We start from the raw sequence: 14,188 nt of genomic DNA, 5'->3' as shown, positions 1-14,188 counted from the left end.
TGGTAAGACAGAGTTGTATGTGTATGTGTCTTGAAGGTAAAGAAGATATGAAGAATTGCTGATGGATTAGATACGGAGGTGTGAGAAAAAGAGCCAAGAATAACCCCAAGAATTTTGACATAAGCAACCCAAAAGTCAAAGCTACCATTAAATGGGGAAGAGTGAAGAAAGAGCAGGTTGGGAGGTGGGGGAGGGGGTGGGATCCAGGAGTGTGGCTTTGGTAAGGTTATGTTTGACATATGTAGTTCGCAGTCCTTCATGCGCAGACCTACCTTAAGTCTCAATGAGCTGCAAGTGCCTCCTGGGCAGCCCATGAATCACTACCACAGGCTGAGCATTGGACTGTTGGCTCTGAGTTCTTCTTGAGCCAGATCACATACTTGATGTCTGACACCAAAGCTGGGAGAGCTGATGAAGATGGGGCTTGGGAAGCTGGTTAGGACTCCTCTAATCAGCACCTGTTCTGCACTAAAAGATAGCTTCAACAGCCAACTCTCCAAAGCACCCTCTGGAATCAAGACCACCTTGTGATCATAAAAGAAGTAATAGGATCCTCTGGCTCAAACCATAGTCATACAGTTTCTCTTCTAACTCAGTATCTTCCACAAAGTATAAACAATTCATTAGTTTGCTCAGCCTTGCATACTACTAATCCCCATTATTCTTCCCTTCTGAGACTGGAAGTTTCACTCCAAGTTTTTGTTGGAAAGACATAAAATAAGTATTCCTTTTGGGAAAGAGAAGTTCTCTCTTTCCCAAGATCCAGTAGTCATTAAATGCATTCATAGAGTATGAGTTTTTGATAAGTCAATGTCTAGAACCTTTATCTACTTACAGAAGTTTAACCAAAGGGAATATATGCTCAACTCCTGCTATAAGGAATTGATTCACTGTTTATAACAGTGAAAAAAATGGGAATATTCTCTCAGTTCAATAAAGCAAAGATTGGTTAAAGAAAGTTAGGTACATAAAAGAATACTAAGCAATCATCAAAAATGATTCCATATAAGAATACATTAAAATATTAAGCCAACAAAAAGCAGAATACAAATAGTATATATGACCTCCAGTTTTACTAAAAATAAAAGTGTGTGTATGTATACTAGCAGTTAAATATGATTATATATAACCAGCAAAATAACATGATGTTACCTCTGGGTAGAGAGATCATGGACAAATTCTTCTTTTTATTTGTCTGTGTTTTCCAAATTATCTATAATGAATAAATACTCTTTTATACTAAGAACAAATTCTTAAAATTTTATATTCAATACAAAACCGCTCATATTTATGGTTCATGTTTGGAGTTCAGTTTTTACTGAATTTTTTTTTTTTTTTTTTAAACATCTACCTATGTCACTAGTATATACTTCGTCTAGGTCAAAAGACTTCCTCCCGAAGACATTTGTGGACTGCTACCCAAAGGCCTCTCCCCCAGGGGCTGTGACGCTAACGACTCTGCACAGAAGTCAGTCACAGTGTACCCCTGCCTCAGCACAGGAGGCTCTGCTCCCGAGGTCTGCAGCTGCTACTTCCCCAGCCCAGTAACTGCTACATGGGAAATGTGAAGCAGACCGGATTGCCCTACTCTCCACCTGGCTGAAGACCCAACTGTTAAGCAGAGACTAAGAGCTCCACAGTCCCCACCAGAGCAACAGGGAATGGGGCTTTGTTTTCTATAAACAGACAGACAAGAAAAAGTTCAGGTTAAAACATAGTCCTCAGAGGAAGGAAAATAGAAACCAGGCAGCGGGGAATGCTTCATATTCCTAAAAGCTTTTTTTGTAAGTTAACACATGGTGTCTGCTTCTCTCTAGTCACCTATTTATCACTCTCCTCCTCGGAGAAGGGAAAAAGCCCTGGCTGTTTTCCTAGTGCAGAGTTTTGTGGCTGGGGGGAAGGAGAAAGGAGGGAGGAAGGAGGGTGCTTTAAGCATGATGCAAACCATTTGGAGCTGAGTGAGAGCACTGCCAACACAAGCTGCACTATTTAAACAAGTGAGGAAATGATCGTATATACAACATGCCAGTGAGCACACACACACACACACACACCAAAGGAAGTCAAGAGGGCTTTTTTTTTTTCAGGACACAGTGCTGGATGTCAGCGGCTAAAAGGTCGATATTTTCCCTTAACACCCTTCTCAATGACTTAATCGTGTTCCGTTTGCACAGAAAACTTCCCAAGAATAAAAAAAGTCTGAAGAATTAAGAGGAGGGGTGAATGGGGAGGGATGTCTGGCCTGGGGCTGACCTTATCCGAGGTTTTCTCCACGTAGCAGGGGTCCTGAGGGGCAGCCAGCAAGGGGACAAAGCCTGAGAGAAGCCGATCCTCTTCCAGGATAAGAAGGGTGAGGTCATCGTCCGGGTCCTTGTACAGTGGCACCTCAGACTGATTCACTGCAGTCAGTATGTTACAGAAATCAGCCAGCGTCGACCACACATCCACAGCAACCCTGTAAGAAATAAGGTAAGAAAAGAAGAGTGGCTCTGAAGAGGGACCAGTAAAAGTATTCTCAGCACTTGTGAGCGGGGAGGTACTTGCAGCAAATGTTGTTTAGGCTGGTATCCTCCAGGAAATCATACCCAAAATGCTAGAATACAAAATTGTGCCCATGGCAGAAATCTGGGGGGTGAGTGTGTGTGTGTGTCTATGCAAAGTTCAAATTGATTACAGGAAGTTTTTAATCCTCACCAGAGAGGAAAAAGAATTTAGAGAATCAGTTGCCTAATGCAGGTCCTGTCACCTTTCCAGACAGTGTGCCTGAGACACTTATTCAAACACTCTAGACAACCAGTGCCTGAGGCCGCTCCCAGAATTTCCCCACTACTGTCCAGCCAAATATATGCCACACAGACAGCAAATGAGCACCAGCCTCTCCTCCTTCAGCCACAGCCGGTCCAGTCATAGTGCAGAAAGAGTCATGAGGGTTTCCCCCTACAATGCTTTAGAAATCCCTTCCCTATATATAAGCAGGAAAACAAACAATCAAACACAGATCCAACAAAAACCTCATTTCTTGCCTGCCCAAGATCCTTCCAGGAAGGTAAAGCCTCTTATGCATTTCATCGGTGCTATGCTGGCCATTCCACAACCTCTTCTTTCTCTCACTTGTAAAAGGTTAGGTATAGTGTGACAAACCATTCTGGTTTGTCTGGGACTGTCCCAGTTTTAGCACTGAAAGTCACACATCCACAGAAACCACTCAGTCCCGGACAAACTGGGATGGTTGGTCATTCTAATTGCATATCACTAGGTCCTGGTTGAACCTGAGAAGAAACCTTGAAACTGCAAAGTTTGGCTCTCCCCATTTGAAATTCCAGGGTAGATTTATAAAAAAGGGGTTCATTTCTCTGTCATAATCACTTGTCAAAAATCTACTGCGGTTCAGATTTCTGCTTTGGTGAGTGCTAAGGATCCATATAGCTTTTTTTTTTTTTTTTTGCCTGCCCAGGGATACCACATACAGGGCCTGCCAAGTTTACAGACTTGGCTTTCTTCTCCAGAGGAGCGCCTAACCAGGTAGTCTGGAACAGGCAGTACCCCATGGATGCCAAGTTTTACTCCAAAAGGAATGAGACGCATAGGGGAATTACAAGAAAATCTTCACAATTAGGTTCAAGAGGTGGGGTGGCAAGAGGCAATATGCAAACAGAGCTATAAGAATCATCCTGGAATCTCCCTGGGGAGTTACTGCACAAGTCCTCCTAGGGAGGGGCCTCAGACCTGAGCAATTTGTTTCTCCCGGAGACTAGGGACCTCTGGAAGATAGCAAAACACAGAGCACTCAAGGGACATGCCACTGAAGGTGACAGTGGGGGAGAAAGTGGAGTTGAGGTGTGGGAACTCCCTGACTGGCTCCAGGTGGAAGGAGGCTGCACTGGTTTATTTACTGTAACCACTGCACTAGGAAAAGGCAATGAAATGAAACATCTTGTTTTCAAGAGTATCCTGGGAACCAGGCGGAACACAGCCCCATTAATCACACAACGGCACATAATCAACACACGTGTACTGCAGAAGTAACTCGCTTCACAGGCTTTGCCCAGGAAAAAGAACATGTTTGGGAAGAATCACCGGAGGGATGAGAGTTTTCTAAAGCCTCCCTCTCTGCAGACACCGACAACTAGACTCATTCACAAAGCTCCATCTTTTGGCTCAGCTGGGTTTGGCTGTCAGAAATGTTTAAATATGGAAAAAAATAAACAGTTGCAACACGTTTCTGTGCAGAGATCTGCCTGAGCCCCTTTGTGATGTAATGGGAAACGCGGCATTCAGGCTACCAGCTGTAGAATAAACAGAACTTCGAGGGTTAAAAGGAACTGAACTTTCCACGACCCCATCTGCAGAGAAGAAAATAATAAGAGGAATGATGCACTGCCCCACAGCTCTGATAGTTTATCCTCCGGTCCGGCTGCAGAGACAAGCACCGGATGTGATAGGGCTGCTCAGGGCCGCCTCCGAGGTTAGCGCTGCCCATGGGAGACGCACAGGGAGGCTCTTCCAGTTCCCCACTTCCTCCCCCAGTGCCCTGCTGGCCACTTGAGCCCACTGCCTGAGTCTGATCCCACAGCACTGGTGAGCTTTGGCCAACAGGCATTGCTGGGCTGCAGAGCAGCAATTTGGAAAATAAACAGGAAAGACGACAGTGAGAAGGAAGAAGGTGAAAAGTCTCCCAGCTGAATTCTTGGCTTAAGGGCCCTGGTTGGTGCTGCGCACGTCAAGGCTGCCGAGGACATAGTTGGGGGATGGTGTGGCATCCCCAGCATCCCCAGCCAGAGAGAAGCGGCAGAAAATTACCCACGGCTGCCAGAGTGGGAGGCCCACATCCCTCTCTTATCCTCCCACCCCTACCATCTTGGATCCAAGACGAAGAAATATGTGGTACCATGTGGTTCTCATTACCATGCTCTCCTGTCCCCTAAGGCTCAGATAAACCAAAACTGACTCCTCCCAGAGATTGCTGGCCACCACTAGGGACCCCTGCCCACATCTGCCTTTTGCCCATTACCACCCACCTTGTGCCAAAACCTTATAAGTCACTACAAAAATAAGGTGGATGCGAGTGTCTACCTCAGTGTTTCTTTGTAAGACAGCAGCTTGTGCCAAACAACATAGGAAATGCCCTCAGTTCCCAACTCAGAAATATAAATAAAAGTGGTCCAAGGGCCAAGCTAGACTGAGCAGAACCAAGGAAATGTACAAAACGCTTCAGTGAAAGGTCATGTCTGCCCTGGTCAATTCAGAGTGGTCTTATATTTGAACTCTGATTGTGAGTAGCTGCTTTCCTCTGGTATCTCAGTGGGATTGCCCAAGCTCAGTTCACATTTCATATCATTAGTTACCTCCTCTCACTGAACACCACGGATATGAACACAACCACTCAGGCACCCAGGGGCCATTCGGTGACTCTCTACAGGACTGGGAGTATGTGGGAGAGCCAAGAAACTAATACTAAAAGGAAGAGGTGCTTTGAAAAACTAGGTGAGATGCCTGAACTCAAAAGTTAAGATATTTGTAAGAGGATGAGGTAATTCCTGGAACCTGGGCAACATCACCTCAGCTTACCCCAATCAGACCTCTGGGCTAGGAGGTCAGTTCCGTGGGTGAACACAGGGTTTCCTGTCTAAGTAGAAGGGGAAAAGCTGAGCCTTTTCCTGCTTTAGTTCCTTATCCCAACTGAGAGCACCTTTTAACCTTCACCCTACGGCAGCCCTTGGACCCTAAGTATTCAAGGTTGGCCTGGACTGAGAGAAGCCCCAAATCAAACAGCTCCCAATCTCCTGGAAATACTTGGGAAATAATTCCCCAAAAGGTTTTTCAAATAATCTCAAACCACCTTTGATTCTAAATGGACCCTCTAGAGTGCTGTGGGCTCAGACAAGTCCTTCTGGCTTGTTCTGGTTCAGCTTATATTTTAGGAAAACCTCCAGAGCCCACAAAATCCCACTAAAGTTAGGGTGCACTCTTCACCAAGCAGACACAAAGCAGCCAGAGAATATGAAACTGTGTCCAATGAGCCCGTTTATGGCTTCCAGAATGGTGGCAAGGGAGTCTCTCAGCAGCTGTGATGTGATTAGTGAGCAGGGATCAGCAGTTGCAGGGTGACCCACTGGCCCAACCCCACAGAACACACCACACACCAGGAAAGCAGACTCCTGGCTGGAGTCTGAACGCCAGATCCTAGCTTGGGACAAACCAGCAGTGACTGGTTAGAGGCATGCACTCAGAACCAAAGCTCACTTGCTTCCCTACAGACATGCATTCACTCACTCCACCAGGAAAGGAAAAAAATAAGAGTTAATTTACTTTTTATTGCCTCAGAATTCCAAGGTTTAATGTAGCTGTCAGTTTGAGTGCAGTGCAGCTGCTGGCCGATACAATGCAGCCCAGGCTAGCCCAGGTGACTGGGGAAACACATTTCACAGAAATGAACCAACACACGCTCCTGGCTGGTTGTTTGGGGGGATATTGATTTGGGGAATCAGATTAACCCTTCAGGCTGGGGTTTCTGCAAATAGCAGTAGAAAAGCAGCTTCAGTCCAGGGAACTGAGAAGTCCTGCTCCCAAATGGGCCAGTGGGTTTCTGTGTTTCTAAAATTTTGGAGTTTTCTTATAGGAGATGTTACCCAACTACAACATGTTCTGAAAGATTAAGGTATGAGATATGTGAGACATGTTATACACAACAATATACCTCCTTGCTAGAACTCAGAAAGAAAGGAAGATCTGCCAACTTTATAGGGAAGGGGTCAGATGAGACTTTTCTGAAAGCTCCAACTGGGGCAGGACTGAGGAGATAGTATGGGAAGAGTGGAGTGCTAAGGCCCAACCAGGGCTCAGTCCATCTTTTTGGCAAGTCTAAGGAGGACTAAGCACTCACATACTCCTTCATATTTTTACTGGGGGAACAGGCTGGCTGGTGATTAATATCAAGTACAATGACCCCATGTTACAAGCCTGCAGGGGCCTGTGGAGGTGGCCATTTCCTGTGTAATACCAGCTTGTTTAAACACTAACATTCAAACTCCACAGCTGCAGAACAAACCCGGAAAGAGTTGAGTGAGAAGAAGCCCTGCATTGTGTTTCAGAGTTATGGAAGATCAGAGAAGTAGCACAGATGGGAAACGAGTTGGGTCTTTTGGTTCCTGGCATGAGGAGATCTGGAAATATAGCCAAGATGGCACAGAAACTAGGCACAAGGAAGCTGAAAGGAGAAAGCCCACAGACACAAAGAAAGACAAAAGGTCGTAACAAGAGAAACATTCCCAAGATACGCAATATTTGCTTTTTTAAACTTGTTTTCCTACATGCCATTATATCCTAGCTCACAACTCTTCACATGGGGTTCAGTGGCCAACACAAGATCACTGTTGTCCTGAAGGACTTCTCATTCAACTGGAGAAAGCAGCAGGAGGTGAGCAGCTAATAGCAGAAATGGACCTGAATCTACAAGTCTGGCAGAGTTAAAAGAATAATACCTGGGCTTAAAATGGCTTAGCCAGCCCCTTTGAGAACCAAGATGTCACACCAACCCTATGTGCAGTGGGGACAGAGGATCCAGTTCTGGTACCTCAATGCTAAGTAGTTCAACAGGCCCTGGGATGGGGTGAAGGTGGGGAGAAATCTATGTAGCTCCTCTGAAATGTGGGAACTATAAATACTGTGTTTTCTAGATACCACCATGATACACAGAAGAGCCAAATGTGTCAGAGATCACTATTCTAGAGTTAAGACATGGGCAGTAAGATACCATACTCCAAGAATAAGAGATGTTTATGGGGGACCACTAAAGAATACAAGACTCAGGCAAGGACAATCCCTTCTACCTTTCTAGTTTATACAAACAAGTCAACTTAGGCCTTCAGGAGAGTACTCAACCCTGAATCAATTCTGCCCAGCAGGGCAAATCAAATTCTGAAGCTTAGTCATCCTGCACGAGTATAAGAATATAAACTTCTCCATGTTCTAAGCAGTGCAGCTGGAACCCTGTGGCCAGCAACAGGTCACAGTAACCTCATTCCAGGATTTCTCAAGTACCAGAGCACCTCTACTCCCTCCCCACCCCCATCTAGGTCAGTGCCTTATTTTCATTTCAGATCTCCCAGGCTACATTCATATGCACAGCCTCTGTCACATCACCATGGTGTGTTAAACCCATCAGCACTGTATGTTTGGGAAAGAGCAGCCCCTAGGGGATCTTGACATCTCCACGGCATGAGTGGAGCCCTCAGCGGCCTCCCTGGTGCGGATTCTCACGGTTCCTGCCTCTCCAAACTTTAAGCTGTAACCACTCCAACACGTCTTCTTAGTTTAGCACACACTGGACCCAAATAACCTCAGCCCAGAGCTGGAAAGTACTCTCCCTGGGGTCAGCTGCTGTACCCTGCTGGGGTCAGACTAGAGCCTTAGGCCACCACCCCTTCCTCTCACAAGGAGTCCTGTGGGAGGAGACAGAGGCTCCTGCCATGGGAGAGATCACGTGTGCCCTACACTCAGCACTTGGAGGAAGAGGAACCCCCTGGTGCCAGGCTATAGTGCTGACGCCCCAACCCGGAGCCAGGGAGACTGGGTGGGGAGCCAGGGTAGCAAAGGGGCTTCCCACAGTCACCACCACTTCCTTCAGGGAAGTGCTGATGGACTATTACTTAGTGACCTCCTAAAATGCCCTTTTGGGAAGACGTATTAAACGTCCTTGAAGGGGTGCTGATTAGACTTGGGATTAGTTCTTATTTCAAAGCTGCCCTGGGAGGGTGAGTGAACTAGCTGTTTTTAACTCAAGAATTTCTATCTCATCTACAGAGTCAACACATGTAGACTCCCTGAGGAAATTAGCTTACTGCATACTCCCTACATATCCCTATTTCTCCCTATGTGACAATACCTCAGAGGGCTCCCTATGCGCCTTTTCTAGCATGCTCTGTAGACTATCAAGCCATGGAAAAGCAGCGAGTTCAAGAATTTCTAGAGTTTTATTTTATTTTTTTAACAATACTCCAATCCAACAGTGTGATAAATGCATCCGAGCTACAATTAGGAAGATATATAGCATCAGAATGCGAAGGTCTGGGCAGCCTGGCGAAACGCGGGCTCTCCAGAGCCCCAGCTATGTTTCCCATTATGTAACCCTGGTCATGGGCAGACAGCCAGACTCCAAATGAAAAAGAGACTCTGGCTTGGCACTGGTTCTATTTTCCTATCCTCATTCGGGGTCAGCACAGTGTCATACAGCTGCAGAGAAAGCTCTGGGGATTAAACCTGGGAAAGCCTCCAAGACCAGGACCTGGGTTCAAGTACCAGCTGAAAGCAATAAACCAACTGCCACAGCTGGGCTAGGTTTGGATGTTCTCAAAGTCCCCTGACTCTTTCACTTACTGAGAACTAGAGATCAAGATGAGGGAAGATTTGGCTTCAGCAGAGACTGAAATGAGGTAGGTTGTCCCATTGCCCTAGCCTTGCAAAAGGTCCCGGGATACAAGGGGTTGCTATGCTCAGGCTCATGGAAGCCTGCTGCTCTGCTCCTCTCTGTCACCTGACATTCACAACTTTCCTCATGCTTACTTGGTAAAGTGGGGAGTGGCTGTCTCTCCCTTCTCACAAGAGGTTTGGTGTGGAACAGAATAGAAACTCTGCTAACAGATGGGGCAAATAGATGGCACCTTTAAACACTGTGGTCTGTTCTAAACAAACCAAAGCACTCTAGACTGCCTTTCACAGTGGCCCCAGGCAACTTTCCACACCCTGCTACAATCCTCTATATCAAAAATCTCTTGGGATATGAAGCCATCCTATTACAACTCCTAACAGGTACAAATGGGAAGTCACCTTATTTCCATATATGCCAACTCCAGCACACAGACCTAAGTGCCACTGTGATGAAAGGCACAAATGGCCCCACAATCCTGCCCATATCCCTCTCCAGTGCCAATGATGTTCAATAATCATTATCTAGGTGTTCCACATGTGCCTGTCATTGCCTAGGAAAAGTACATTTGGCTGGAAAGAGAAGAGAGCATGGGCAAAGAGGACAGAACCAAGAAGACTAACGAGCTTTGGAATTTCCCTAGGAGAGTGGAGGGTGCTGGGCAAAGATTCTCTAACTGCACAGGAAGGAGGGCAACAAATATGACATAGGGAGGGAATGAAGGGAGTGAGATGAAATATGGGTCCAATGTGTCAGAGGGACCATTTCAGAGTGGGGTTTCTGGAGGAAAAGCAAATGGAAATATAGGCTATCTTGTCACCTTATCTTAGGATCAGAGAAATGTGTCTTTGCAGAGAACAAATGCAGGCAAAGACCAATGAAAGCATCCAAAGGAGAGGTATTAAGTGGAAGCCATTTCCTTCCTACTCCCTTGAGAGCATTCCTAAACCCTTCAAAATGAAGATCGTCAACAAGGACCTTACTCGTGTCAGGGGGTTTATAGTCTTGACATCTACAGAACCATTTGGGGTGTGTTATTCCCTATAGCCTTAAAAGGAAAGGCTAAACAGTATGGAAGATCAGTGGGCATAAGATGAAAGTTTGAAACCCACCACACCTTGCCAGTCTCTCAACCACAGTATTTACTCAGTGAGTATCGGGGAGCTATATGAGAATATGAGAAACTAGAAATGAAGAAGGTAAAATTCTTATTCTACTTTTCCAGTGCTCAGTCTGAAGGCTATAAGGTGGTATTACCCTCAGTGGTAGTCACACCAGGTTTTCTGTTGAACAGTCACACCAGTTCTTAAACAACCGTGCCTTGGGTTCAGGCCCCAGGATAGCAAAGCCCCTCCTTTATGCTTAAACTTGCATTCCAGAGACAACCAGCTGCTGATCCTAACTGCTGAGAGACAGTGCAGAAGGAGACTTTATTCTCTATCACGCTGACTTCTCTAGCCCAGACTGGATTCACAAGACAGTGGTGTCCATAGCTACAGTAATTGATTTACTGGGCAATTAGATTCAATATACTATTTGGTCAGATTTGCTCTTCCTGTGAAGAAAAGTCTGAAAAGACTAAGCAAATATGATTTAAATGTCCCAACCCCCTCTGCCTCTCTGTAGCCCAGGATGTGAAGCCCAGCCGGGGATGGCTGTAGCTTGGACCACGTGCCCGGCTGTAGATTGAGCCCTTGCCCAAAGATGGGCAGCAGCTCGCAGAGCCGGCAACGGGCCATTTGCTACAGCATCCAAAGAGAAAACAGACTCAGCACCTCAAGCAAATGAGGCCCAGCACTTCCTGTGTGAGCTTTCCATTTCCTCAGCCAAACAAAAGCCAAAGGGAGTGAAAGGAGGAGGAGGGATGAGGGAGACATGCTGCCTAAGAGAGTTAACAGACCTGAAAGCCCAAGATATGGGTAGGGAGGGGTTGAATGGATTATCTAAGGGACCTGTGCTTGTGAGGTGAACCAGGGAAGGCCCAAGCTCCAGGTATAGCTGGTCTGCCTCCCCACTCCCAAGAGGAAGGAAAGAATATACAGCGACCTTTGCGCATGCTCGGAAGGAGTGGCTTAGATACTTGGAGAGCTGAGTCCTTTCTTGGCATTTTCTTTACAAAATTATAAATTGCCTACTCCGCATTATAGATTAACAGCCTGAAAAGTTTGAGGCTATACATGTTAACTCTTTAGGGATCACTGCTGGGAAACAGCTGTCCCCTGGCTAGCAGTCCGTCAGTTCCTTTGTGTGGCCCCAGCTACCCAGCATAGGGCGAGACCCTGGCTCATGAGGCCTTAGCCTGGAGTGTATTTTGGAAACACTAGCAGGGCTCAAGGAAAGGATGCAGAGAACTATCCGATGCTGTAAGCACCATCTACACAGTTATAGAGACAGAGCTTGAGAGGACATGCAGAGGGTGAGATTAACAGTCCAGGGGTGGTTCTTGGGGTGAAGACAGGGAAAAAATTTAGAAGGAAAGGCAGGGGCAAGGGGAAGAGTAAGATTACACAATCTACACAGAGAGATCAATAACTGCTGGTCAAAAATATCTGCTTTGGCCTTCCCTTGTGGGTCACGCAAGAGTCTAGGAGCTAACCCAGACAAGCTCCCTTCCATATTACCCAGAAGTGCCCTTGGCAGCAGCCAAGGTCTCCATACTCTATTCTCCAGTATTTCCCCCCTCCCAGAGAAGAGTACTGGAGACGAATGATGAAGTACTAGGTAAGGACATTTGTTCTGAAACACACGTATTCACACCACAAAGAGCCTGAAGGAGCTTTGAGTACATAGCACCTGCCAGAGACAACAATGCAGAGAATGGGGCTGGGAGGAAGAAAAGGGACAGGGAGGCCAGGCATGGTGGCTCAGGTCTGTAATCCTAGCACTCTGGGAAGCCGAGGTGGGAAGATCGCTTGAGCTCAGGAGTTTGAGACCAGTCTGAACAAGAGCGAGACCCCGTCTCTACTAAAAATAGTAAAAAATAACTGGGTGTGGTGGTGTGTGTCTGTAGTCCCAGCTACTCAGGAGGCTGAGGCAGGAGAATGGCTTGAGCCCAGGAGTTTGAGGTTGCTGTGAGCTAGGCTGATGCCACGGTACTCTAGCCCAGGCGACAGAGTGAGACTCTGTCTCAAAAAAAAAAAAGGGGGGGGAGACAGAAAGGGGAAATAGAGAGGTGGGGGTGGGGAGAGAAAGGCAGAGATAATGAGAGAGATAAAGGGAACAGGAGATAGAGAGATAAACAGTCAACACAGCTGAACAGAGATAGACCCTAAATGGACACACATGTATACTACCGTGCAAATATGAACACACACACATACACACACACACACACACACACACACAAAGAAGAATGGCACACATGGGAACACAGATATCGGTCAGGAATCAGCAAGCTTTTTCTGTAATGGGCTGGATAGTAAATATTCTAGGCTTTGTAAGCCACAGTCTCTGTGGCAACTACTCAACTCTGCTATTGTAGTGTGAAAGCAGCCATAGACAGTGTAAACAAATAAGCATGGCTGTGTTCCAATACAACTTTACAGACACTGAAATCTGACTTTCATATAATTTTCACAAGTCATGAAATTGTAGTCCTTTGATTTTTTTCAACCATTTAAAAATGTAAACCATTCTCAGTTTCTGGGCCATAGCTTGCTGACCCTTGATATAGACACACACACAGCAGAGGCAGACAACAAAGTCAGGCAAAGAGACAGAGGCAGGCAAGCAGGCAGACACACATACACAGAAATCCTGCCTCCAACAGAAAGATGTAGACTGACATAGAAAGACAAGGTTACAGACAAACATGGACACAGACGGACACTCAGGAACATACACTTTCATAGGATATAGTCACATGCAGATATGGATGAGACCAAAGCAAACACAGACTGACATGGACCCAGAATCAATACAGACACAGACACAGATACTGACACAGAGACATGGAGACTAGACATACACTGAAATAAACCCCCATGGGGACACATGAACCTCTCACAGAGACACACATACTCAAGGATACACAGATACAAACAAGCATAGATACAGGTACAGATACGGACATATCACATGAACACATATGGATATAAAACATGTGGCCACAGATGGATGGATATACATGGACACATAAACACAAGACAGACATGAACAGGCACACTGAAAAACACCTAGATAGACAAGCCCCCAGAGGCAGATACACACAGACCTTCACACTCAGACACAGAAAGATACTGAGACACACACAGACTTATAGACACACATAGACAAATGGACCCACACAGGCAGAGTTAGATACAACCCAGATATGACACAGACAAAGATAAAAGAAACAGCCAGACATAGCTACACAATATTGTGGATATAATTTATGCCACTGAACTGTAAACTTAGAAATGGTTAAGATGGCAAATTTTGTTTTTTTTATATATACATTTTTCCCCCTCATATGGTCCTCCTACACTCAAATCCCTTCTTAAATATATATTTTACCACAATTTTAAAACAAGCCATACAAATACCAACAGATCTACATAGGCACACCCAAGCAGACACACATACTTCCAGATCAACACACTCCACTCCGACAAATGCTCTAAGAGATCCCACAGTGACACACAGAGACAGAGATGGGCGCTGGAGCATGGTGAGGAGACAGGGCATGAGTGAACAACAGAAGAGAGATATGCATGTACTTACCCACCCCACATGCTTCCATGCCACGAGAGGAGGCACAGAGGTGGAGTATGGAAGACAGCA

At 45.9% G+C, this 14,188-nt stretch overlaps 1 protein-coding gene across 3 annotated transcripts in view; it reads right to left on the bottom strand.

Moving 5' to 3' along the window:
* The window catches only part of SMG6 (SMG6 nonsense mediated mRNA decay factor), a 214,872-nt gene that overhangs the window by 98,650 nt on the left and 102,034 nt on the right, over positions 1-14,188 (bottom strand). For all 3 annotated transcript variants that reach the window (XM_069482148.1, XM_069482149.1, XM_069482150.1), the window contains one exon: positions 2,254-2,455. In XM_069482148.1, coding sequence (XP_069338249.1) covers positions 2,254-2,455 — 202 coding nt within the window. The remainder of the gene's footprint in view (positions 1-2,253; positions 2,456-14,188) is intronic.

The sequence above is a fragment of the Eulemur rufifrons genome, chromosome 9, assembly GCF_041146395.1.
Source record: "Eulemur rufifrons isolate Redbay chromosome 9, OSU_ERuf_1, whole genome shotgun sequence".
Lineage (NCBI taxonomy): Eukaryota > Metazoa > Chordata > Mammalia > Primates > Lemuridae > Eulemur > Eulemur rufifrons.
Note: the sequence above shows the minus strand (reverse complement) of the source record. Positions and strands in the feature narration are given on the sequence as shown.